The sequence below is a fragment of the Pelophylax lessonae genome (genome assembly GCF_965119305.1).
Source record: "Pelophylax lessonae genome assembly, chromosome: 8".
Taxonomy (NCBI): domain Eukaryota; kingdom Metazoa; phylum Chordata; class Amphibia; order Anura; family Ranidae; genus Pelophylax; species Pelophylax lessonae.
This window is the reverse complement of record NC_138775.1, coordinates 299,518,368-299,545,588: the sequence shown is the minus strand read 5'-3', so window position 1 is coordinate 299,545,588 and position 27,221 is coordinate 299,518,368. Positions and strand designations below refer to the sequence as shown.

Sequence of the window (27,221 nt, the reverse complement as noted above, 5' to 3'; positions counted from 1 at the left end):
GTTTAGACGTAATCGTGATTTGTGCGCTCAAAAGTAATTGTGATTTGTGCGCTCAGAAGTAATTGTGATTTGTGCGCTCAGACATAATCGTAATTTCTGCGTTCAGACATAATCGTGATTTGTGCGCTCAGAAGTAATTGTGATTTGTGCGCTCAGACATAATCGTGATTTGTACTCTCAGATTTAATCGTGATTTGTGCGCTCAGATGTAATCGTGATTTGTGCGTTTAGACGTAATCGTGATTTGTGCACTCAGAAGTAATTATGATTTGTGCGCTCAGACGTAATCGTAATTTGTGCGTTCAGACGTAATCGTGATTTGTACGCTCAGATTTAATCGTGATTTGTGTGCTCAGATGTAATCGTGATTTGTGCGCTCAGACATAATCGTGATTTGTGCGCTCAGACGTAATCGTGATTTATGCTCTCAGAAAAATCGTGATTTGTGCGCTCAGACGTAATCGTGATTTGTGTGCTCAGACGTAATCGTGATTTATACGCTCAGAAAAATCGTGATTTATACGCTCAGAAAAATCGTGATTTATGCGCTCAGACATAATCATGATTTGTGCGTGATTTGTGCGCTCAGACGTAATCGTGATTTGTGCGCTCAGACATAATCGTGATTTGTGCGCTCAGATGTAATTGTAATTTGTGTGTTTAGATGAAATTGTGATTTGTGCGCTCAGCATAATCGTGATTTGTACGCTAAGACGTATTCGTGATTGGTGCATTTAGACGTAATCGTGATTTGTGCGCTCAGATGTAATCGTGATTTGTGTGCTCAGAAGTAATCATGATTTGTACACTAAGACATAATCGTGATTTGTGCGTTTAGACATAATTGTGATTTGTGCGCTCAGAAGTAACCATGATTATTGCGCTCAGAAGTAACCATGATTTGTGTGCTCAGATGTGATCGTAATTTGTGCGTTCAGACATAATCGTGATTTGTACGCTCAGATTTAATCGTGATTTGTGCGCTCAGAAGTAATTGTGATTTGTGTGCTCAGACATAATCGTGATTTGTGCGCTCAGACATAATCATGATTTGTACGCTCAAATTTAATCGTGATTTGTGCGCTCAGATGTAATCGTGATTTGTGCGCTCAGACGTAATCGTGATTTATGCGCTCAGAAAAATCGTGATTTGTGCGCTCAGACGTAATCGTGATTTCTGCGCTCAGACGTAATCGTGATTTGTGCGCTCAGACGTAATCGTGATTTATACGCTCAGAAAAATCGTGATTTATACGCTCAGAAAAATCGTGATTTGTGCGCTCAGACATAATCATGATTTGTGCGTGATTTGTGCGCTCAGACGTAATCGTGATTTGTGCGCTCAAAAAAAACTTGATTTGTGCGCTCAGACATAATCGTGATTTGTGCGCTCAGATGTAATTGTAATTTGTGTGTTTAGATGAAATCGTGATTTGTACGCTAAGACGTAATCGTGATTGGTGCATTTAGACGTAATCGTGATTTGTGCGCTCAGAAGTAATCATGATTTGTGCGCTCAGATGTGATTGTGATTTCTGCGCTCCGAAGTAATCGTGATTTTTGCGCTCAGAAGTAATTGGGATTTGTGCACTAAGACATAATCGTGATTTGTGCGTTTAGACATAATTGTGATTTGTGCGCTCAGAAGTAACTATGATTTTTGCGCTCAGAAGTAACCATGATTTGTGCGCTCAGATGTGATTTGTGCGCTCAGATGTAATTGTGATTTAAGCACAGTCATAATCGTAATTTGTGCGTTTAGACGTAATTGTGATTTGTTCGTTCAGATTTAATCGTGATTTGTGCGCTCAGATGCAATCGTGATTTAAGCGCACAGGCATAATTGTGATTTGTGCGTGATTTGTGCGCTTAGACACCAATTCTGTAATAAAGGGTTAAAGAAAATCATTCTGTACATTTCCTTTTTTTTTTTCAATTTACATTTTTGGCTTAAAGTGAGGTGGCGGTGGCGGTGGCGGCGGCGATCGGCGGGTGACATATTGGAAAGGAGCGCAGTTACAACCTGTTAAGCACTGGAGAATCTCATATATTCGCAGGGCCCCTGGCTAACACATCTGCCTAATGTTACACTTTAAATATCCACTTCCATTTTACATGCATTCAAGTCTCATTTGAGGGAAATGAAACGATATTATTAAAGGGAGATTTTGCACAAATGGCTTGAATTTGACATGTCAGGTTCAATGAGGCTGCTACATATGTAACGAGGAGAAGGGCTCAAAGGCGACAAACCTCTTCGGAGAGAAAGTCCCTGATTCTGAAATTAAATTTGCATGCTGCGTTCCCGGCGTCCTTCACTCCCCCCTCCCCCCTCCCCCCCTTCTCAGCTCAGTACCACTTCCCACCTTCCCATTCCAGAACAGGAAAAATCATCTGAATTTGTTCTTCCAGAAGTCTAATTATACGTCTGAGGACTGCCGGAAATAACTGGGGGGTATAAAGCTGAAGTTTAATCTGCTTATATTCTGCCCCCCCCCCCCCCCCTTTAACATGATAATGACATTTCTAGATAAACCTGTTTTTATTAGATTATTATATTATATATTTTATACTCATTATTGTCATCTTCTCTGTGCTTCTCTATGCAATGCAGGCTGATCATGGCTGGTGGGAGGGGCTGTGAGATACAGGGACTCTCATTGGGGGCTGTGAGATGCAGGAGCTCTGTGATAGGGGGGCCATGTGATGGAGGGGCGCTCTGTGATTGGGGGGCTGTGAGATGGATGGGCGCTCTGTTATTGGGGGGCTGTGTGATGGAGGGGCGCTCTGTTAGTGGGGGCTGTGTGATGGAGGGGCGCTCTGTTATTGGGGCGCGTGTGATGGAGGGGCGCTCTGTTATTGGGGCGCGTGTGATTGAGGGGCGCTCTGTTATTGGGGGCTGTGTGATGGAGGGGCGCTCTGTTATTGGGGGGCTGTGGGATGGAGGGGTGCTCTGTTATTGGGGGCTGTGTAATGGAGGGGCGCTCTGTTATTGGGGGGCTGTGTGATGGAGGGGTGCTCTGTTATTGGGGGCTGTGTAATGGAGGGGTGCTCTGTTATTGGGGGCTGTGTAATGGAGGGGTGCTCTGTTATTCGGGGCTATGTAATGGAGGGGTGCTCTGTTATTGGGGGGCTGTGTGATGGAGGGGTGCTCTGTTATTGGGGGGCTGTGTAATGGAGGGGCGCTCTGTTATTGGGGGGCTGTGTGATGGAGGGGTGCTCTGTTATTGGGGGCTGTGTAATGGAGGGGCGCTCTGTTATTGGGGGCTGTGTAATGGAGGGGTGCTCTGTTATTGGGGGGCTGTGTAATGGAGGGGCGCTCTGTTATTGGGGGGCTGTGTGATGGAGGGGTGCTCTGTTATTGGGGGCTGTGTAATGGAGGGGCGCTCTGTTATTGGGGGCTGTGTAATGGAGGGGTGCTCTGTTATTGGGGGGCTGTGTAATGGAGGGGCGCTCTGTTATTGGGGGGCTGTGTGATGGAGGGGTGCTCTGTTATTGGGGGCTGTGTGATGGAGGGGCGCTCTGTTATTGGGGCGCGTGTGATGGAGGGGGGCTCTGTTATTGGGGGCTGTGTGATGGAGGGGCACTCTGTGATTGGGGGGCTGTGTAATGGAGGGGCGCTCTGTTATTGGGGGGCTGTGTGATGGAGGGGTGCTCTGTTATTGGGGGGCTGTGTGATGGAGGGGCGCTCTGTTATTAGGGCTGTGTGATGGAGGGGCGCTCTGTTATTAGGGCGTGTGTGATGAAGTGGTGCTCTGTTATTGGGGGGGGCGTGTGATGGAGGGGCGCTCTGTTATTGGTAGACTTCAATGTGTTGAGAAGACTCTGTGATAGGAGGATTCCGTGATGATGAGGAGACTCTAATGTGATATTGGGCTGTCATGGGGGTACTCTAATGTGGTGGGGGCTCTCCCATATAGGGGGTACTCTGATGTGGTGGGGGCTCTCACATATAAGGGGTACTCTGATGTGGAGGGGGCTCTCACATATAGGGGGTACTCTGATGTGGAGGGGGGCTCTCACATATAAGGGGTACTCTGATGTGGTGGGGTTCTCTCAAATATAGGGGGTGCTCTGATGTGGAGGGGGGTACTCTGATGTGGAGGGGGCTCTAACATATAGGGGGTACTCTGATGTGGGGGGCTCTCACATATAGGTGGGTACTCTGATGTGGGGGGCTCTCACATATAGGGGGTATTCTGATCTGGTGGGGTGGCCCTCACATATAGGCGGTACTCTGATTTGAATGGGGGGGGGGGCTTCTGATAATAATTTTGTCATGGTAGTTGTGTCCATAATCCCAGGCTCAGGTTTCCCATTGATAAGTAACATTTCTGGATTTTAGACTGGGGGGGCCTTTTGTTTTTTCACACTTTTTTGAATATGCGTTTTCATGCGTTCTCGCACGTTTTGTTCATGCGCTTTCTTGAGAGGTGTGCATAGCATCTCGGGGGGGGGGGGGGGGTGTGAGAAGAAGAACAGCCGCCATTCTCCACATGTAGCCAGGCCAAGAGGACCTGTTGCCAGTGGCGGGTCTCAGTAAGCATCACGCGTTTCATGCACTCCAACTGAGTCCTCGGGGGGCGCCACAACGCACATAAACAGACGCAGTGATGGCGAGCAGCATGCAGTCATAGCATAGCATGGGGGGGGGGGGGGGATTTCTTTGGGGAGATCATTATAGATCCTCATAAGATGATAGAAAAGGATCAGAATAAAGCCTATGGATTTATGTACTACATATACGCCCAATCAGCATCTAGGGGTCTTATCCGGGATGGCGCTCATGGCGATGACAATGGGGGATGGGATGGAAATCTTTCATCATTGAAATTATCAATAAAACCACCAAAACCAAAAGAAGATCATTGGAGCGTGCAAACAGCAATCCCCCAGAATCCTCACCCCCCCCCCATAATGTAATCAGGACTATGAATAAACTTGGGGCGCCTAATCCAAGGATGGAAGTCTGGAAGGATCAATAATTAACAATGACTTCCCGAGACCTGATTGGATCCTGAAATCACGTCATGAATTTGCAGAGTATTAGCCGGTACATCCGCTGGAAGCTGCCGGATCGATCTGGTATCAGCAAGAGTCACTATTACCATGCAAATCCGACCCAACCGTAACAGGAGGATGAGATCCCGCCGCTGAGATAAAACCAATCACAGGGGGGCGTCGCTGATCTGTTCACTTCAATTTCACACTTTCCAGTTATTTTGTGACTGTCGCAATCAGCGTTTAGAAATGAGATTGCCTGCGGCTTTATTCAGGGCCGTCATTAGAAATCATGGGGCCCGGTACAGCCTACCTGAAAGGGACCCCCTGAACAGCAATAATGATGCAGCATGTCAAGCACGCTGCGATTAACTGTGGGTGTGGCAAAATTGTGCCAGCAGTGGGAGGGGCTTAAAAATTTAGCAGGTGTCAGAAATATGTATCATACATAGTGCAGGAATCAGGAGTATGTATTGTACAGAGTGCAGGTGTCAGGAGTATGTATTGTACAGAGTGCAGGTATTAGGAGTATGTATCATACAGAGTGTAGGTGTCAGGAGTATGTATTGTACAGAGTGCAGGAGTCAGAAGTATGTAACATACATAGTGCAGGTATCAGGAGTACGTATTGCACAGAGTGCAGGTGTCAGGAGTATGTATCATACAGAGTTCAGGTGTCAGGAGTATGTATCATACAGAGTGCAGGGGTCTGGAGTATGTATCGTACAGAGTGCAGGGGTCTGGAGTATGTATCGTACAGAGTGCAGGGGTCAGGAGTACGTATCACATAGAGTGCAGGGGTCAGGAGTATGTATTGTACAGAATTCAGGTGTCAAGAGTATGTATCGTACAGAGTGCAGGTGTCGGGAGTATCTATCATACAGAGTGCAGGGGTCAGGAGTATGTATCATACAGAATGCAGGTGTCAGGAGTATGTATCATACAGAGTGCAGGTGTCAGGAGTATGTATCATACAGAGTGCAGGTGTCAGGAGTTAGGAGTTTCTATTGTATAGAGTGCAGGTGTCAGAAGTATGTAAAGTACAGGTTGCAGGGGTCTGGAATATGTATCGTACAGAGTGCAGGGGTCAGGAGTATGTATCATATAGAGTGCAGGGGTCAGGAGTATGTATTGTACAGAATTCAGGTGTCAAGAGTATGTATCGTACAGAGTGCAGGATTTGGGAGTATCTATCATACAGAGTGCAGGGGTCAGGAGTATGTATTGTACAAAGTGCAGAGGGGTCGGAGTATGTAACGCACAGGTGTCAGGAGTATGAATTGCAAAGAATTCAGGTGTGAAGAGTATGTACTGTACAGAGTGCAGGTGTCAGGAGTATGTACTGTACAGAGTGCAGGTGTCAGGAGTATGTAACGTACAGAGTGCAGGGGTCAGGAGTATGTAACATACAGAGTGCAGGTGTCAGAAGCATGTATCATACAGAGTGCAGGGGTCAGGAGTGTGTATCGTTCAGAATGCAGGGGTTGAAGTATGTATTGTACAGAGTGCAGCTTCGGGTGCATGTAACATACAGAGTGCAGGGGTCAGGAGTATGTAACATACAGAGTGCAGGGGTCAGGAGTATGTAACATACAGAGTACAGGGGTCAGGAGTATGTAACATACAGAGTGCAGGGGTCAGGAGTATGTAACATACAGAGTACAGGGGTCAGGAGTATGTAACATACAGAGTGCAGGGGTCAGGAGTATGTAACATACAAAGTCCAGGGGTCAGGAGTATGTAACATACAGAGTACAGGGGTCAAGACTATGTAACATACAGAGTAACATACAGAGTGCAGGGGTCAGGAGTGACTGTCGGCAGCCAAGTCACATAATATTACTTCTGCTCTCGAAAGCAAAAAATAAGAAGCCCTCTCTCTGACCCGCGTCCTCCTGCTGAACTAGTGAGCCCCAGAGATCCTTACTATAACTGCTGGGAGCCATGTCCTGCGGTAATGCTCCGCCCGTGCCCAATGGAAAAAAAAAAATTCCCCTCTCTACTCATGGTCTCCCCCTACTGGCCCAATGGGGTCAGAGCCCAGTACAGGAGGGCTGGTTACTGGTACAGGAGTGGGAAATGCGTCGGCTGACCAAATAATTGGCGTATTTTTGCCGGATTTCATGTCATAAACTTTAACAAAATGATTTAATGTTCATAAATAGATTTGCAAATGAAACGTTAATTATTAACAGTAATCAGCGCTCCTCCCCGCACTACAGATGGAAGCTGCAGAGGTGTGAAAAGAGCCCTCCTCCTACAATGGCGGCATTAGGGGGCCCCGGAGAGGATGACTTCAAATGGCCCCATAAGGGTGACAAAGAGCTTTGGCCTTTGCTGCAGATTAGCTTGAATTGCCTGGATGCCTGGAATAGATTGGATGTTATCTATCACCGCGCGGCCGGGGTCGTTATTTAATAATTAATAGAGACTTCTTATTCTTCCTGCGCTCGCTAAGGGCTCGCTGGCGGTGAGGCTCCGCCGCTCCAAGAGAGCCTGTCTGTCCCCCCTTAACGGCCGGGGCTCAGCTAAAGGAATCACCCCATCCTTCCTCATCTGTCAGCAGGATGACAATGGCGGCCTGTCAGGTGTATGATTTACACCTTGCCCTGTTTCCCATTAAACCCCCAAGGCGCACCCTCCCCCTCCCCCGACCGAGCTCCGCCACCGTACCGTCCATTCCCGCGGCGGCTCGCACGCGGCCCCCCTCACTTCCTTGATGGCTTTCCTGGCGGCGCTAATTGCTTCTCTTCATTTAAGCCACCGCGCTAATTTGCAGCGGCTCTTTATTAGGTTGGAAGGGACCCAAATGATACCATCAATTACGGCCATTGTGTCTGCCGCGCTCGTATGAGGTGTCAATGGGGTGAGAGTGAGGGGGGGAAACCTGGACCCCCCAACCTGCATTACAAAGGAAGATTAAATATATATAAAATATCAATTCATTCTTTCTTCATACTTCCTGAGGGGGGCGCTCCCGCCAGGCCACTGCAAGGACCCCCATTGCACCCGGGGGGTGCGGCACACATGTGACCCATGTGCTGGAATAAAGGTGCACGCCCAGTTTTATGTGTGTTGTGGTGTGTAGACCGCACACTGAAAATGAACGCATGGTAACACGTGAATGGCGCCCATTTACATCGTCTTATGTCTTAGGGCTCATTTACACGGGAAAGCTCCTCCCACTTCAACATGATTTTTTAGTGCTTTAATGAAGCTTGACAAATGCCCTGTGTGTGTGTGTGTGTGTGTGTGGTGATTTTCTATTTGTTTTAAAGGGCTCAGCAGATCCCCAGCTCATTGGTATCCCCGTTAAGCAGATCCCCTGCTCATTGGTACCCCCATTCAGCAGATCCCCAGCTCATTGGTACCCCCCTTCAACAGATCCCCTGCTCATTGGTACCCCTGTTCAGCAGATCTCCAGCTCATTAGTACCCCCATTTAGCAGATCCCCAGCTCCTTAGTTCCCCCGTTCAGCAAATCCCCAGCTCATTAGTACCCCTTTTCAGCAGATCCCCTGCTCATTAGTACCCCCGTTTAGCAGATCCCCTGTTCATTAGTACCCCCGTTCAGCAGATCCCCAGCTCATTAGTACCCCTATTCAGCAGATCCCCTGCACATTAGTACCCCCGTTCAGCAGATCCCCTGTTCATTAGTACCCCCGTTCAGCAGATCCCCAGCTCATTAGTTCCCCCATTCAGCAGATCCCCTGCACATTAGTACCCCCATTCTGCAGACCCCCTGCTCATTGGTACCCCATTCACCAGATCCCCAGTTAATTAGTTCCCCTGTTCAGCAGTTCCCCAGCTCATTAGTGCCCCCGTTCAGCATATCCCGTGCTCATTGGTACCCCCGTTCAGCAGATCCCCAGATCATTAGTACCCCGTTCAGCAGATCCCCAGCTCATTAGTACCTCTGTTCAGCAGATCCCCAGCTCATTAGTATCCCCGTTCATTAGATCCGGAGCTCATTGGTTCTCTCGTTCAGCAGATCCCCAGCTTGATAGTACCCTCGTTCAGCAAATCCCCTGCTCGGTAATAATCCCAGTTTTGCTCATCCCCCCCCCCATTCAGTAGTAGCCCCCAGCTCTGCTGATCCCCTGCTCAGCAGTAACATCCAGCTCTGCTGATCAGCCGCAGCCTGAGCAGAAAAGCCAGTCCCCTGGCAGCATCCTGCAGAGAAGGATGCTTACGCTGTGTGTGGAAGCAGTGGTCTCTCTGCAGAGGTCCAACACCCCCCCTGCTGAGTCTGAACTGTAACTCTGTACTAAACAAAACTCCTGCTCTCTATTGATTGGAGAGTTCTAGCTTGGACTCAACGAGGGAGGGGGGTGCCTGAGCTCTGCAGGGAGACTACTGCTTTCGCACATGTATGCTGGCAGGGGACAGGTTTTTCTGCCCAGGCTGAGGCTGCTTTCTATAGGAAATGAACCAAGTTTATTTGGTTTCGATGCCCTTGGAATAAATTTAGCTGATTTAAACTGAAAGCTCAGTAGGGCTTGAAATAACTCCCTCTCCTTATTTCGGAGCTCCCATAGATGTTTAGCTGGCAGAGAACAAACTCTCCATATCATCATAAGTCTCTGTGAATTGATGGAGGTGTTTGCCCGGGTTGGCGCCCCCGGCTGAGCCGCGGTGATAGCGAGCGAAGGAATTCTCAGCTCTATGAAAAGGGAAAACGTAAGGAAACAATATTTCCTCTTGAAAGAAAAATGGTAACATTGTAATTCCAACCTTTATAAGAGACTCTCCGAGGACCATTCATATCACTGGACTGCAGGAGGAGCCAACTGAGAGCCGGAGCCTTGAAGAGGACCGGTCACAAATCCAAATATGGGGCAACTCCAAACTAATGCCCATTGGGGGGGCTTACTTGAGGGTAACTCCTTGTAAATGTTGAAGGTTTTTTAATGCATGAAGGTACAAAAAACCTTCAGTATGCAGCTCCCCCTAATACTTGACCAATCCAGATCCTGCAATGTGCATGACAGTGGCTGCTCTCCCAGGTCTCTGCCTCCTCATTGGCTGAGACATAGCAGCGGGAGTCAATCACAGCCAATGAGCCATTCAGGAGATAGCGGGGGGTGGGGCCGAGCCCTATTCGGTGTGTCTTATAGGCACACACAGCAGGGCTCAGGAGTGAGCACGCACAAGTGCCCCAATAGCAAGTGGCTTGCTCTGGGGGGCACTCAGAAATAAGAGGAGAAGCCAGGAGCGCTGGAAAGGGAGCCGAGAAGAGGAGGATCCGGGCTGCTCTGTGCAAAACTATTACAGAGCCGGTAAGTATAACATGTTTATTTATTTTTATAAATTAACCTTTAATTTCACTTTAATGCCCATGTGGGGGGGGGGGCAATCCCATAATATTGCTTATTGGGGGGGGGAGCAACTCCATATTAATGCCATGGGGGGAGGTTAATCCCATATTAATGCTTATTGCGGGGGCAACTCCATATTAATGGCCATGGAGGGGGAAGAGCAACTTCACAATAATTCCTATTAGGGGGGCAAATCCACATTAATGGCCATCCACTTTCATATTAATGCCCATGGAGGAAGGTGGCATTTATCAATGGCCATAGTTTTGGAATGGGATGTCCAACCAGATCACATAGGAGGGATGGTCAGGTGACCTCTGACCCATATTAATGCACTATGGGGGATACGGGGCAACTCCATAGTAGTGCCCATGGGGGGGGTAGCAACTTATTAGCCATGTGTTGAGAAGTCCAACTTCACGTTGTTGGTCATAATTTTCAACTCCATATTATTGCACATGTGGGGCAACTTCATACTAATGGCTGTAGGGGACAACTTCTCGCCATTGGTCATGCTTTTGCAATGGGACGTCCAACCAGTTCATACAAGTGGGATGGTCAGGTGACCTACGAACCCCTCCAAATTAATTTGCCATGGGGGGGGGGGGCTAATCCAAAGGAACACCCAAGAGGTGGCAACTCCATGTTGGTACCCATGGGGGTGGGCAACTCCATAGTAGTGCCCATGGGGGGGGGGGGCAGCTCCATGTTATTGGCCATGATTTTGGAGTTGGATGTCCAACCAGGTCACAGGATGTATAAAATAATAGTAATTCCGAAATTTAGAAATTTGTCTTCATAAGTCCTTCAATAATCGTCTTACCTGAAATTGACCTGCATTAGTTTCTCCAGCTCCTGCTCCATGTGTTCCTGTAACTCTCCGGGACGCAGTAGCACCTGACATATCGGACAGATTGGGGCCTGGCTGTCAAACAGCGCGACCTTCTTTTTACCTGTGATGAAACAGAAAAACAATCGATGAATGAATATGGAGACCAGAAAAGACAACAAACATCTTCATTACACCCTGCATAGCAATCTAGAAATTCAGGACATTGTCTGAAAAGCTTCTCAACCCCAGCACAGCCCCACCCAATACCAGGTGGTGGTCCCAATAATCCAAAATGGTTGTCAGTGTGTTACTAATATTCCGGGGCTGGTGATTCAGAATTTGGTGCAGAGCAATGTATTTTACTATTTCCTGACCAGACCCCACCTCTAAATATGAACAGACTGCGTATCAAGCACCATTTACAGGATGGCCCCACCCAGACCCCACATCTAAATATGAGTAGACTGCCCATCACGCACCATTTACAGGATGGCCCTGCCCAGACCCCACCTATAAATTATGAGAAGACTGCCAGTCACTCCCCCTTTAAAAGGTTGGCCCCACCCAGACCTCACCTCTAGATATGAACAGACTGCTAATTACTTCCCCTTTACAGGTTGGTTCCACCCAGACACCACCTCTAAATATGAGCAGACTGCCCATTACGCACCCTTTATAGGCTGGCCCTGCCCAGACCCCACCTCTAAATATGAGTAGACTGCACATCACGCCCCATTTACAGGCTGGCCCCACCCAGACCCCACCTCTAAATATGAGCAGTCTGCCCATTATGCACCCTTTACAGGTTGGCCCACCCAGACCCCACCTCTAAATATGAGCAGATCGCCCATCATGTCCTCTTTACAAGCTGGCCCTGCCCAGACCCCTCCTCTAGATATGAACAGACTGCTAATTACGTCCCCTTTACAGGTTGGTTCCACCCAGATCTCACTTCTAAATATGAGCAGATTGTCCATCATGTTCTCTTTAGCTGTTGGCCCCGCCCAGACCTCCCCCCTAAATGTAAACAGACTGCCCATCATGTCCTCTTTAGAGGATGGCCCCGCCCAGACCCCACCTCTAAATATGAGCAGACTGCCAATTATATTTCCCTTACAGTTTGGTTCCAACCAGACCCCATATTCAAATATGAGCAGACTGCCTATCATGCCCCCATTTAATAGTTGGCCCTGTCTAGACCCCGCCTCTAAATATGAGCAGACTGCCCATTACGCCTCCTTTACAGACCCCACCTCTCAGTATACAGGGACTGCCCACTCGCTACCCTGATCCCGGCAGGTAATATATTTTTTAATTACTGTGTTTGCTCAGAAACTCATAGAAAGTTGATGGAAGGATCCTGGGACAAATCCTCAGAGGGACCGAGGGTTAAGCTGCAGGACTGTCCCAGCAATTCCGGGACAGTTGTCATCCATACATGTCCCGATAATACCTTTATTCTGGTTCCTTGTCACTTCCTGATATCATAAATAAGGTTATCAGCATTTAAAGCCACCTTCTGTGAACTACAGAACACATCCTCCTCATGGAATGGAGATGAGGAGACAGGGAGGTGTTTGTAGTCCAAATCAAGACAGCAGGCAGGGGTCTTCAAACTATGGTCCTCCAGTTGTTCGGAAAGTACAATTCCCATCATACCCAATCTACCCCCCCCCCCCCCCCCCAAAAAAAAAATCAAGCTCTAATCTGCATGCTTACCCCCTACGCATTAATTCCCCCACCTCTCAATACAAATCTGCCCTTGCTGAAATTCCCTTCCCAGTATGAATCCCCCCCCCCAACCCCCCACAGCTCTAATCCTCTCATTCCCCATATGCCCCACTGGAAAAAATTCCCCCCGACTAGAATAAATCCTTTATCCCTCAAATTTCCCCTCTTAACACAAATCCTCTACCCCCACTCCGATTCTCACCCTCCCAGCACAAGTTCTCCCCCGTCCACCATCCTAGCATAAATCCCCCTCCCCCTAATTTCCCCTCCTAGCAAAAATAGCCCCAATCATTCCTGCAAGCACAAATCTCCCCCCCCCCCCTCCAAAAAAAATCCAAAAAATCCCTAGCACAGATTCACTCCCCCCCTACCATATTACATTTTCTGGCACAAACCCCCCAAAATTCCTCCTCCTAGAGCAAATCTTCTTCCCCTACCCCCTCCAAACACAAATCCCCTCAAATTACCACTCCTAGCACACCTCCCCAAAATTCCCCTCCTAGAACAATTCTTATTCCCTGCCACCCCCAACCTCCTTGTGGTGCCCCCCCCCCCACCTCACAGGATACCACAGTGCCCAGGGCAGCCGCCCCTCCTGCCCACTCCTTGTCCCGCCCCTGACAGAACATCTTCCTACCAATTGTTTGGAGATGAAGAGAGCTGGGGGGTGTTTTGTAGTCCTGTCCTAGGGTGACAACCCTGCTCCTCAATAGATACAGTATAATGAGCGTTGTCACCCTAGGACAGGAAATGTGTTACTGGCAGGATCACCAGGTGAAAATAAAGAGAGAAAAGGAATACAGCTGCCACATCTATAGATTAGACACACCTTAACACCAACGCCTGAGATGATTGGGGCCGTATTCACTGACACCCTGATCTGTTTTGATGAATTTACCCCCTACCCTGGACCTATTAGAAATGCCCCATCCCCCCCGGGTAGAGGCAGCAGTCTACAGTCTGACGTCTCGGCGGTGATCCATTATCATGGTGTACAGGGCGTTAATATAACCCGTCACAGCGGTACTCAGGCGGGAGCGGCGTGACAGGAGGTGAGAATTATCCGCGGCACGCGATGATGGAAGGGTGCCGTAAAAATGCAAATGGTTCCTAATTAAGATGTTTATTGTTAAACAATGCTGTTCTTAATGCTGGCAGTGAGGTGCAGACTGCCACCCGGCCGCACATAAATTATCCGCCGTCACCCCGGCGGCTGCGTCTGCACCGCACCACAGTCACCGACCACGGGGCAAAAATAAAAAATGGGAAATTAACCCACGCAGGGCTCTCTGCTGCAGGAATGCATGGAACGTCTCATGGAAGAGATTTCTCAGATGATCTGCGCTGCAAATGTCACAGAATAGAGCTTATAGTGTACAAAAACCTCCATAACTACAATGCCTGTATTACATCTGATGTGGCGGCTGCATTCGTTTTCTTTTTTCAGGCTTTCCATCCTTATGTTGTAACCTGATGATCCTGCCAGTAACACACTTCCTGTATTAGGGTGACAAGCATGGCTGCTGATAAGGCTGTACAGCCGGCACTCCTGTACTGGGCCCGGGCCCCATCAGTTCAAAATGGGGGCCTGGGCACCTGCTGAGCAGGAGGGCCGGCTGTTCTCCCTTATTGCAGACCCTGATCCTCCTCCTCCTGCAGAGCTCCCGGCTTCTACTCCTTATCGGGCCACTAAGAAGGAAGTACAGCCAGCCCTCCTGTACCGTGCCAGGGCCCCATTAGTTCAAAAAGGGGCCCCAGGCACCTGCTGAGCAGGAGGGCCGGCTGTACTGCCTTATTGTAGAAACCGACCCTCTTCTGCCTTCTCCTGCAGTGCTCCCAGCTACTCCTCCTTATCAGGGCCACTGATTAAGGTAGTACAGCTGGCCCTCTGGTACTGGGCACAGGCCCCATCAAAAGGGGGGCTGGGGGACATGCTGAGCAGGAGGGCCAGCTATACTGCCTTATTGCAGACACTTATCCTCTTCTACCTCCCCCTGCAGCGCTTCCAGCTCCTCCTTATTAGGGCTGCTGATGAGGCAGTACAGCTGGCCCTCCTGTACCAGGCCAGGGCCCCATCAGTTCAAAAGGGGGGCCCTTGCACCTGCTGAGCAGGAGGGGTGGCTGTACTGCCTTATTGCAGAAACCGATCCTCTTCTGCCTCCCCCTGGAGCACTGCGGCTTCTCCTCCTTATCAGGGCTGCTGATTAAGGCAGTACAGCCGGCCCTCCTGTACTGGGCATGGGCCTCATCAATTCAAAAGGGGGGCCCGGGCACCTGCTGAAAAGGTGGGAGGGAGCCCGGGCCCCCTACATGTGTATGGGCTGTACCCCCCTAATGGCGGCCCTGGTCACATCTAAGAATTGGCTGCAATGTAACAAATGCCTATTTTTGGGATTAATATTGCTTTAATGATCGATGAGGTGGTTCTCATCTCCACATTTCAGATCCTAATCAAGGGGAGACTCCAAACTGTTTCAAGACACTAAAAATATTTACCACTTAAAGAGCAGGCCTTTTTCTGACTCTTGTTAAAATCACAATTTTTTTCTAGGAAATGACTTAGAAAACCCAAACATGACATATTTTTTTTTTGCAGAGACCCTGGAGAATAAAATGGAGATCGTTGCAATGTTTTATGTCACACCGTATTGTCGCGGCGCTCTTACAAACGCAATTTTGTGGGAAAAAAATACACTTTTTTTAATTAAAAAATAATAAAACAGTAAAGTTAGCACAATTTCTTTCTAAAATGTGAAAGATGATGTTACGCCGAGTAAATAGATACCCAACATGTCATGCTTCAAAATTGCGCAAGCTCGTGGAATGGCGACAAACATTGGTACAAAAAAATCTCCATAGGGCAACACTTTAAAATTTTTTACAGGTTACCAGCTTAGAGTTACAGAGGAGGTCGGAGGATAGAATTATTGCTCTCACTCTAACGATCGCGGCGATACCTCACATGTGTGGTTTGAACACCGTTTACATATGCGGGCGCAACTTGCGTATGGGTTCGCTTCTGCGCGCAAGCTCGAAAGCACAGGGCGCTTTAAATTTTTTTTTATTCTTTATTTTACGTTTTATTTTTGTTTTTTACATTGTCCCTTAAAATTAATAAATAAATAAATAAAAAATGTGATCACTTTTATTCCTATTACAAGGAATGTAAACATCCCCTGTAATAGAAATAAGCAGGACAGGTCCTCTTTTAGTCCCGGTTTACACTACAGCGATATCAGACATCGCATGTGACTCGGAGCGCACTGCTCTGCAAATCACATGCCATGCGAATTCAGTCATACAGATTGTATGGCTGAATTCGCATCGCATTCGGGCACAACACGCACAGGAACCTTTTTTGGGTCTGCACCAGAATCGGATCGCATGAGTGTTCACACCTATGCGATCCGATTCATGTCCAAACGGACAGTTCTCACTGCGATTTGTGAACTGATCTGGGGGGGGTGTCATTAACATTGTATTGACACACCCCGGCGATTCGCATATGGCAGTGTGAACTGCCTGTGAGTCGAGTGCGATGCTTGAACCCGCAGTGGATTCGCAGGATTCCCGCATCACATATGTGTGAACCGGCAAAAAGACCTCAGATCTCACATCTACACTTAAAAACAAAAAATAAAATAAAAAAATGAGCCCTTTAAGGCCGTTGGGAGGAAGTGACATATGATGTTGCTCCGGTCCTCCAAGGCCATAGAGTGGAGAGGGGGCCAGCTTGCCCTCACTCCACTTCCTGCCTAGGACTCCATCAGACCGGTGTTGTAAAATTTTGTCAGACCCGTGAAAAAATCGGACCTCGTCACTTCCGGTGGACAGAGCATCACAAAACAGCAGATGGCAGTTGTCCGTGCGCATGCGCAGAAGAAATTTTTCGAGGTTTGGCAAAATTATAACAGAGAGCGGACAGCTGATTGAGAGGAGGCGGGGCTGAGGTGCGACGGAGGACACCGCCGCTTCACTGAAACATTACAGGGACGGAGGCACATCTGCAGAGCTGAATAGAGGAGGCGGGACGGAGGTGCGGCCGTTATAGATGCAGGGCTTAAGAGACTCCTTCTGTTTTATTATCTTTACTAATTATCGTATTATTTATCCTTAGGATTTCATTACATTTAGTATTTCTTATTTTGTATTATAGAAATACTAAAAGTTATTAAATCCTAAGGATAAATAATACGATAATTACTAAAGATAATAAAATAGAAGGAGTCGCTTAAGCCCTGCATCTATAACGGCCGCACCTCCGTCCCGCCTCCTCTATTCAGCTCTGCAGATGACGCGGCGGTGTCTTCCGTCCCACCTCAGCCCCGCCTTCTCTCAGTCAACTGCCCGCTATGTGTTATAATTTTACCAAACCAAGATAATGTCTTGTGCGCATGCGCACTTGAGACTCCCATCAGCTGTTTCATGACGTAGGACCACCGGAAGTGACGAGGTCCCATTTTTTCATGGGTCCGAGGAAATTTTAGAACACCGGATCGTTTCCCTCGCTACCGACAGCTCTGGTAAGCGGGGAACATTACCAGGAAGCAGCAAGAGGGGGGCACCTCTCCCGCTGCCCATAAAAGTTTTCCTGCAGCGAATCCGCCGCTGGGACCACTGTTACGTTAAAGCGGACCGCCCGATGTTTAAAAAAATACCGGGGTTATTGCAGCTATCTGCCGCTATAATTCTGGTATTTAATGCCAAAGTAGCGACGGAAAACTGTGACGAGCGATCCGGAAGTTCGATAATGTAAAATATAAATGAATAAAGGCGATGGAGCGTCTTCCACACAGAGCGCGGTGCCGCGGTTTTGTACGATCGTCTCTGGCGGCTCCATAGAGGAAGATCCATCTCTTTATAAAGTGTATTTTCTGCTCAGAGGCTGTGCCAAGCCTCCGCCTGCCAGTCCGGGGGGCCGTATTTCCAGCGTGCCCCCGGCAGATCCGGCGTCCAGGAATAACCCGGTGACTATTAATAGGACCCCCCATCTCCGGCGGCAGACAATGCGGGCGCACGCTCAGCCTTTTCCTTAATAAACAAGCGTTTTGTTTAGAAGGAAATCCTGTCCCTTCGTTGGAGGCCGGCGGCGGCCTCGGACCTGCCAAGCGGCGAGATCGAATATTCCTGGATGCTGATATAATACATGGGAGCTGACAGCGGGTAACGACCACTCAGCCTCTTTAATTTCTCATTTTCTCCGTGTTTCCAGCATCACCGTCACGCCGCTAAAAATCTTGAGGTTATATTATCCGGCTCATCATCTCCGGGGATCGCTCCCGATCGCGCCGGCCCGGCCTTAAATAAGATGTTCAGCAAGTTGGCCCGTTGTCAGCCCAGGCGGCTCCTTTGGCTTGCCAGGAAAATGGAGCTTTGTTATGTCTACCAAAAAAAACACCAAACAAGCGTCTCTCTGAGCTAAAAAATAACCTCCGTGCGCAGAAAACGCTTCAGGGAGCGCCGCTCTGTGATAGCAGGGAGGGGTGACCGCTACGCGTGAGGGACGCGGCGCACAAAGCGCACAAGGCATTCCTGAGGGTCCAATCACATTGCAGGGACATTTACCGCAACGTGTGGCAAGCGTTGGTGCAATGTGATGCCATTCAAGGTTGGAGTGCCAATGCACCTTGAGGAGGAAGGTTTCACAGCGCACTGGGCGGCAATGCTATAGTGCACGTTAAGTTGCGATGGGCTGCATGCATAATTTTCATGTCCTATTCAAATTAACAGGCTGTCCTGTAATGAAATGCGTCGCACACAGCGTACCAATAAACGCGTTTTCTGCACCCCAGCACAGCAGGCTGCTGAGAATGGGCTGTAAAGCTCAGACATGAAATCTGAACAAAGCACATCATTGGGCTGTACAGAACAGAGCTAAGGGAGGGCCCCAGCAGACTCCACCCACTACAGAAACGAAACGAGGGGGTGGAGACAGGACCAATCTCCTTGCACAGGGAGAGAGAGCAAAGCTGTGGGAGGGGCCCATCAGGCTCCACCCACTACAGAAACTAAAGGAGGAGGCGGTGACTAGGTCAGCCCCCCCCCCCCCTCCTGGCACAAGGAGAGGGAGTGGAGCTATGGGAGTGGCCTATCAGGCTCCATTCACAATAAAAACTAAAGGAAGGGGAGGAGACCAGACCAGTCCCTCTGCACAAGGAGAGAGAATGAAGCTGTGGATGGTGCCCAGCAGGCTCCTCCCACTACAGAAACTAAAGGAGGGGCGGAGACCAGACCAATTCCTCTACACAAGGAGATGGAGCAGTGCTGTGGGAGTGACCCAGTAGGTTCCACCCACTACAGGAGGGGGGGCGGAGACAAGACCAGTCACCCTGCCCAAGGAGAGAGAGCAGAGCTGTGGGAGAGGCCCAGCAGGTTCCACCCACTACGGGAGAGGGTGGAGACAAGACCAAACACTGAACAAGGAGAGAGAGCAAAGCAGTGAGAGGGGCTCTGCAGGCCCCACCTACTACAGGAGAGGGCAGGGATAAAACCAGTCACCCTGCACAAGCAGAGCTGTAGGCGTGGCTCAGCAAGCTCCACACACTACAGGAGGGGGGCGGAGACAAGACCAGTCACCCTGCACAAGGAGAGAGCAGAGTTGTGGGAGGGGCCCAGCAGGTTCCACCCACTACAGGTGGGGGGCGGAGACAAGACCAGTCACCCTGCACAAGGAGAGAGAGCAGATTTGTGGGAGGGGCTCTGCAGGCTCCACCCACTACAGGAGGGGGCAGAGACAAGACCAGTCCCCCTGCACAAGGAGAGCAGAGCTGTAAGAGGGGCTCTGCAGGCTCCACCTACTACAGGAGGGGGCAGGGATAAAACCAGTCACCCTGCACAAGCAGAGCTGTAGGAGGGGCTCAGCAGGTTCCACACACACTACAGGAGGGGGCGGAGACAAGACCAGTCCCCCTGCACAAGGAGAGAGGGCAGCAGTGGGCGGTCTTTATTACAGGAAGTCTCACACTGGATTCCTGCACGGATCTGGAAGAAGATTCCGGAAGAAGTCACATGACCGATGGATTTTAGACAATATTTGCTTTTTCCGGAGTTCAGACGTGACCTATCCCAGGAATGGCGGAATACATTGTGAACGCTCATGGTGGCGCTTTGACTCAGAACGCATTTGTGGTTTGTTGATCTTTTCAAGATGGGAACGAATCCCCATTAATCTCTCTCGGTGATTTATACTTAGTGGTAATCGGCGGTCAGATAATGAATCGTTAACATTTCTTATAATCCCGCAACGTTCTCCGCTTCTTCCCAATACAAAGGATTCCAATAATAAGAAAACTTGACATTTCCCATGGTGCTCCGGGGCAGGCCGGCGCCTCTCTATCATTGCGCCTGATCACTTTTTTTTTTTTTTCCTCCCTGCACGGTGTAATGGACACAAAATGGCCCTGAATAGCAGAGTAATGTATTAAACGAGGGTAAGTGCAAGCGATTAAAATAACGCATCGATGTAGAGAGTCCTCCATCGGGAGGCTGGATGAAAATAAACAACCGCCAAGGACCGTTATTATCCTGTCGTCCGTGTCACCAGCCGGCTGACACGCAACTTGGTAACTTGGCCTCTCTCTCAAAATGCGTCTCAATTTAGCCCCTCTATCAGCTCGCCGCGCGCGCTCTGAGTAAACGGGCCATTCAGGAGCTCTGCTGAACCGAGAGTCTAGAATGACACAGATTGGTGGGGAAGAGGACGCCGCACGCTAATGGACGTCTGCTAATGACACAGCCCTCATCGCACGGACAGTTTACATGTCAAAACACACCGCGCCTTAAATAACAGCGCCCACAATGGAAAGCACTTTCCAAGACGGCGTAATAAGATCTCGCCAATGTTCTCTTTTTTTTTTAACAATGAAATTTGATGCAGGATGTTGCGTTTGAAACATCTTTTAAGAATTCTATTAACGAAACAAAGAAATTCAAAAGAGAAATGTTGTGCTCCTGTGCGTCTTCCGGGAACCAACAAAGTGCGCCTCAAATTGCATATCAAAATAATATTTATTTCCCGTTTTATTCACTTCGATGTAACAGATTTATCGATGAATAAGAAGATATCAATCTGAAGAAAACCACCATGTTAAAAGGAAACCACAATTTACAAATATTTTTATTATTATTATTATTTTTTATTATTATTGTTATTATTATTATTTTTATTATTATTTTATTATTATTATTATTATTATTATTATTTTTTGTTATTATTATTATTTATTTATTTTTTTAACAATGAAATTTGATGCAGGATGTTGAGTTTGAAACATCTTTTAAGAATTCTATTAACGAAACAAAGAAATTCAAAAGAGAAATGTTGTGCTCCTGTGCGTCTTCCGGGAACCAACGAGTGCACCTCATTTTCATATCAAATAATATTTATTTCCCGTTTTATTCACTTCGATGTAACAGATTTGTCGATGAATAAGAAGATATATATCTGAAGAAAAACACCTTGTTAAAAGGAAACAACAATTTACAAATATTATTATTATTATTATTATTTTTATTATTATTATTTTTTTATTATTATTATTTTTTTAACAATGAAATTTGATGCAGCCTGTTGCGTTTGAAACATCTTTTAAGAATTCTATAAGTCCTGGTTCACACTTGTGCGATGCGGGAAGGCTGCGAATTCGCAGCCTGTTCCCGCATCGCAAACGCACCCCTGGCAGTTCACACTGCCATATGCGATACGCTGGGGGTGTCAATGAAATGTTAACGACACCCCCAGTTTGATCGCATATCGCAGTGCGATCTGACAGTTCGCACAGGATCGGATCGCACTATTGTGAACCACTGTGCGATCCGATTCTGAGGCGGCTGGAAAAAAGGGTCATGTGCGAGTTTAGTGCGGATACATTGCGAATTCAGCCATACAAAGTGTATGGCTGAACTCGCATCTGCACCTCCGATCGCATGTAATGAAGGAGCAGTGCGCTCCGAATTACATGCGATCGGCGCACTCGCAGAAGTGTGAACCGGTTAACGAAAGAAAGAAATTCAAAAGAGAAATGTTGTGCTTCTGTGCGTCTTCCGGGAACCACCAAAGTGCGCCTCAAATTGCATTTCAAAATAATATTTATTTCCCATTTTATTCACTTAGATGTAACAGATTTATTGATGAATAAGGAGATATCAATCTGAAGAGAACCACCTTGTTAAAAGGAAACGACAATTTACAAATATTATTATTATTATTATTATTATTGTTATTATTATTATTATTATTATTATTTTTATTATTATTATTATTGTTATTTTTTTATTATTATTATAATTATTTTTTATTATTATTATATATATTTTTTTTTTTCATTATTATTATTATTATTTTTTTTAACAATGAAATTTGATGCAGGCTGTTGCGTTTGAAACATCTTTTAAGAATTCTATTAACGAAACAAAGAAATTCAAAAGAGAAATTTTTGTGCCCCTTGCACCAAAGTTATACCATCTACAAATTATGTAATATTTTTATGGAATTTTTCATTTTACTTTAATTTTTACTAGTAATGGCGGTGATCAGCGATTATTAGTGGGATATTGCGGCGGACAAATCTGACACTTTTGACACTTTTTTCGGTACCAGTGACACTAATACAGAGATCAGTGCTAAAAAAATATGCACTGTCACTGTACTAATAACACTGGCAGGGAGGGGGTTAACATCAGGGGCGCTCAAAAGGGTTAAATGTGCTCCTAAGGAGTGCCTACTAACTGTGTGGGGGAGGTGCTTTTACTGGGAGAAGGCAGAGATCTGTGTTCCTGCTTAGCACGACCTTTCCTTCTCACAGAGGCTGTTCTGCCTCTCTCTCGGAAAGGGTGCCGGCGAACATCGGGTCCATTGGTCCTTCGGGTCCATGTGTCCAATCACAGCGGAAGTGGGTCGCCGGCTGCGCACGTGTACCCCAGACCCAGTGCACAAAATCATGTACAGGTGTGATTTTGCGCAGGAGGGCCGCCCTGTCGCAGTATATGTGCATGGGGCGGTCCGGAAGAGGTTAAACATATAAAGTATTATATGTGAAGATAATAATATATCAGAAATACAGCAAAGGAGGATTTTCTCACAGGTGGGTTATATCGCAGCTCCTAACTGTCCCGGATTTGGAGGGACTGTCCCTGATTTGGAGGGACTGTCCCGGATTTGGAGGGTCTGTCCCTGATTTGGAGGGTCTGTCCCTGATTTGGAGGGACTGTCCCGGATTTGGAGGGACTGTCCCGGATTTGGAGGGTCTGTCCCGGATTTGGAGGGTCTGTCCCGGATTTGGAGAGACTGTCCCTGATTTGGAGGGACTGTTCTGGATTTGGAGGGTCTGTCCCAGATTTGGAGGGTCTGTCCCGGATTTGGAGAGACTGTCCCGGATTTGGAGGGACTGTCCCGGGTTTGGAACAAAGTCTCTCTGGTCCCTCTTTCCTCCTTATTTGTCCCTCATTTTGGTCTGATCTATTTAGTTTTTATCTTTCAAAAACTGTTCCCCAGTGCTAAACCTTTCATCCAATTTCTAAATTGCTGCATTTGTATTTTTCAAAAGCCAATAAAAAGAATAGTAGTGGAATAGGTGCAGGAATTCCCCTTTCAGAGTCACTCCTTGTCTCCGCCCCCTACCTACCTCTAAGTACCGTTCCTTAGTTCCACCCCCTACCCACCTCCCAGTTCCGCCCCTTGAAAGAATACAGAACCAAGTAACATTTGGGGTACTAAGTCATTTGTATGGAATTTGTTAACAAGAAAAGCAGTAACATAGATCCCCTGCAGCCACCAACAACCACAACAAAACATCCCCCCCAGAAACAATAGACCCCCAGCAGCAACAACAGATCACCCCACAGACAGCATCAATAGACCCTCCAGCAACCAGCTACAATAGACTGCTCCCTCAACAGTAGATCCCTCCCAGCAACAACTGAACCCCCCCCCCAAGAAACAGAAGGACCAACTCAAGCAACAATAGATCCCCCACCTATAGACCTCCCCAGCAACAATGGTCCTTCCTCCTGCAAAAATAGATCTCTTCCAGAGAAAATAGGTCCACCAGCAGCAACAATAGATCCCTCACCAATAGACCTCCTGAGCAACAATGGACCTTCCCCCTGCAAAAATAGATTTCTTCCAGACAAAATAAGTCCACCAGCAGCAACAATAGATCCCCCACCAATAGAACTCACCAGAAACAATAGACCTTCCTCCTGCAAAAATAGACCTCTTCCAGAGAAAATAGGTCCACCAGCAGCAACAATAGATCCCCTTCAGCAATAATAGATCCCCCAGCAGCCAGCTTCAAAAGACACTGCAGCACACCCCTGCACCCCTAGCCATTACATACATTGAGTGCTGGAGGTGCTGGAGGTGTCGGAGCTGCGTTCCCCCGCATTCCCACTGACAAAGGCCCTGGGAGTGGTAATAAAAAACACTTGTGGGTCTAACCAATCTTCCTTTAAGGGGGCGTGTCAGGGGGGTGTGTCCTATGCCTACATACTTTTGCTAATAGGCTTTCCTCATTCCCATCTCAGAAAGTTGGGAGGTGTGATACAGGAATTATTTATTAAACGAAATCTATAAAATGATACACCTATAGAGAAATCCAATCCACCGCATCCCATATACAAATACATATAAAACACAACGTTCACTGACAAAACACAAACACATCTTTAAAGATAAAAAGTCCTTACATTTTATTAGACTTTACAGTAAAAAAAATCAATTTTTAACGTTTTTTTTTTTATTTTTAAACCATCGAGATAAAATGTGGTCTGTGCATATAATTAACTTCAACTCGACATGTTTCTCCAATCTCCGGCTTCCTCAGGAGATTTATAAGTACGGATCTATTACACCAAAGAGAATGAACACAATCACCAAAAACGATATTGTATATAAAAGCAATCTCTATGCTTGTCGTGTTCATATATTATGAACCACATTTATTTTACTTATTTTGTTTCTTATTTGGTTTATAATATTTGAATTATAAATCTCCTCAGGAAGCGCGGGGATGACACACCTACATTGTCACCATCTGACACCGCTCACTGCTGCCCTCTCTCCTGTGGGGTAACTGATCCTGTCCCTGCCCCCTCCTGTAGTTTTATTCAGGCAGCCTGTAGTGGGTGGAGTCTGCTAAACCCCTCCCACAGCTCTGTGCTCCCTGCTTGCGCAAGGTGTTTGGCCTCGTCTCCGACCCCCTGTAGTTTTCTGTAGTGGGTGGAGCCTTCTGGGCCCCTTCCACAACTCTGTCCTCTCTCCTTGCGCAAATTGTTTGGCCTTGTCTCCGCCCCTGACTGTAGTTTTCTGTGGTGGGTGGAGGCTCCTCCCACAACTCTGTCCTCTCTCCTTGTGCAAATTGTCTGGCCTTGTCTTCGTCCCCTCCTGTAATTTTCTGTGGTGGGTGGAGCCTGCTGGGCTCCTCCCACGACTCTGCACTCCCTCCATGCGCAAGGTGATTGGCCTCGTCTCCGCCCCGCCTGTAGTTTTCTGTGGTGGGTGGAGCCTGCTGGGTCCACCCACATTTCTGTGTTCTCTCATTATGCAAGGTGTTTGGCCATGTCTCCGCCCCCTTCTGTAGTTTTCTGTAGTGGGAGGAGACTGCTGGGCCTCTCCCACAGCTCTGTGTGCTCTCCTTGTACAAGGTGTTTGGCCTTGTCTCCGCCCCCTCTGTAGTTTTCTGTAGTGGGAGGAGACTACTGGGCCCCTCCCACAGCTCTGTGTGCTCTCCTTGTATAAGGTGTTTGGCCTTGTCTCCGCCCCCTAGTTTTCTTTGGTGGGTGGAGCCTGCTGGGTCTCTCCCACATCTCTGTGTTGTCCCCTTGTGCAAGGTATTTGGCTTTGTCTCCGCCCCTACTGTAGTTTTCTGTAGTGGGTGGAGCCTGCTGGGCCCCTCCCACAGCTCTGCTCTCTGCACAGACTATATACAGCCCAGTGATGATGTCACTGCCACTTTTACAAGGTAATATCTGGGTTTGCTGCACACAATGTGAATTTTTATCCTTTATGACTAATAAGAAATACGCTTAAATAAACATTTTCAGCTGTAATGTTATTCGGTGGCGGTTTTCCATCTACTTTGGCGTCCTCCTCCGTCCGGCACCAGGACAGGATTTCTGGAAGTTGTCACTCCCCCCCCTCCCCCATCCCGTCTTCTTATCTCTCCAATATTAAACATATTGCAGAATTTATCTCACTCGGGGTAGAAGGTAAATCCCGGCTAATGGGCTCCTGTGCTAAATGTACAGATAAAGTAACACCCCGCCTGCAGGGCGCTGACAGAGGGAGTCAACGCAGCGCCCCCCCCCCCCCCCCCCAGAGGTATCCATTTGGATGGACGGGGATGAGATAGCAGGAGAGGGAGATGAATGTGAGGGGTAATAATTCCAGAAACTTCCAGGATCCCTGCAATCACTTTATAAATTAGGAATGGGTGGGTGGGGGGAGGGGAGTTAAAAGGCTGCCAGAGATGTATCACAATTACTGGCGGGGGCTGTAATGAGGATCTTGTCACCGAGCTGTCACCCCGCTCTGGCTTCTCCCATCCCGTAATAATAATAATAATAATATAAGAGGTGCGGGATGCTGAATAAGAGAAAAGAGCGATCGGCGCGCCGGTTCCAGGCCACTCCAACCGCGCCTTTCACCGGTTGGCCGGGCAATAGAAGATGCCACACTCGACAGGCTGAGATAAAATTGATAGGGAGGGTGGGTGGCTGAAGAGTGGGAAAAGAAAAGAGGAGGGTTACCACCGGCGCTGATCGATACCACTAAAAGCCGCGAGACACCGTGATGGAAGGCAATTTTTTTGTCTTTGCTAAAGTATGGGAGCGAGCGGACGGTGATTCATGGTGATAACGCGCGGCGGCTAACGAAAGCCTGACAGGCCAATGAATTCTGGATGAAAGTTCGGCGTCTCTGAAGACAAAGCAAGACAGGGGAGTGGAGGAGGAAGAGAGATGGGCAGGATTGGCACCGGAGGGGGGGGGGGCACAGGATGGAGGAAAGCGGGCAAGGAAAGGCCAAATCCACCTGGTCTGGGAGGAAGGGGTTAATAATAAACTGCGTGATATTTACTTTGTATCATAAACAATTTATATCGTTTTTTTAACCCATTCAATATCAGGCCCCCCCCAATACCGGGCATACCCCCCCAATACCAGCCCCCCCAATACCGGGCGCATACCCCCCAATACCAGGCCCCCCCAATACCGGGCGCATGCCCCCAAATACCGGGCCCCCCCCAATACCGGGCATACACCCCCAATACCAGGCCCGCCAATCCAGGGCATACCCCTCAATACTAGGCCCCCCAATACTGGGCGTCCCCCCAATACTGGGCA

The 27,221-nt window shown here is 48.0% G+C and overlaps 1 protein-coding gene across 2 annotated transcripts in view; it reads right to left on the bottom strand.

The window, feature by feature from the left end:
* Nucleotides 1-27,221, bottom strand: part of RNF220 (ring finger protein 220) — a 337,403-nt gene that overhangs the window by 138,321 nt on the left and 171,861 nt on the right. For both annotated transcript variants that reach the window (XM_082265020.1, XM_082265021.1), the window contains exon 3: nucleotides 11,142-11,271. In XM_082265020.1, the coding sequence (XP_082121146.1) occupies nucleotides 11,142-11,271 (130 nt within the window). The remainder of the gene's footprint in view (nucleotides 1-11,141; nucleotides 11,272-27,221) is intronic.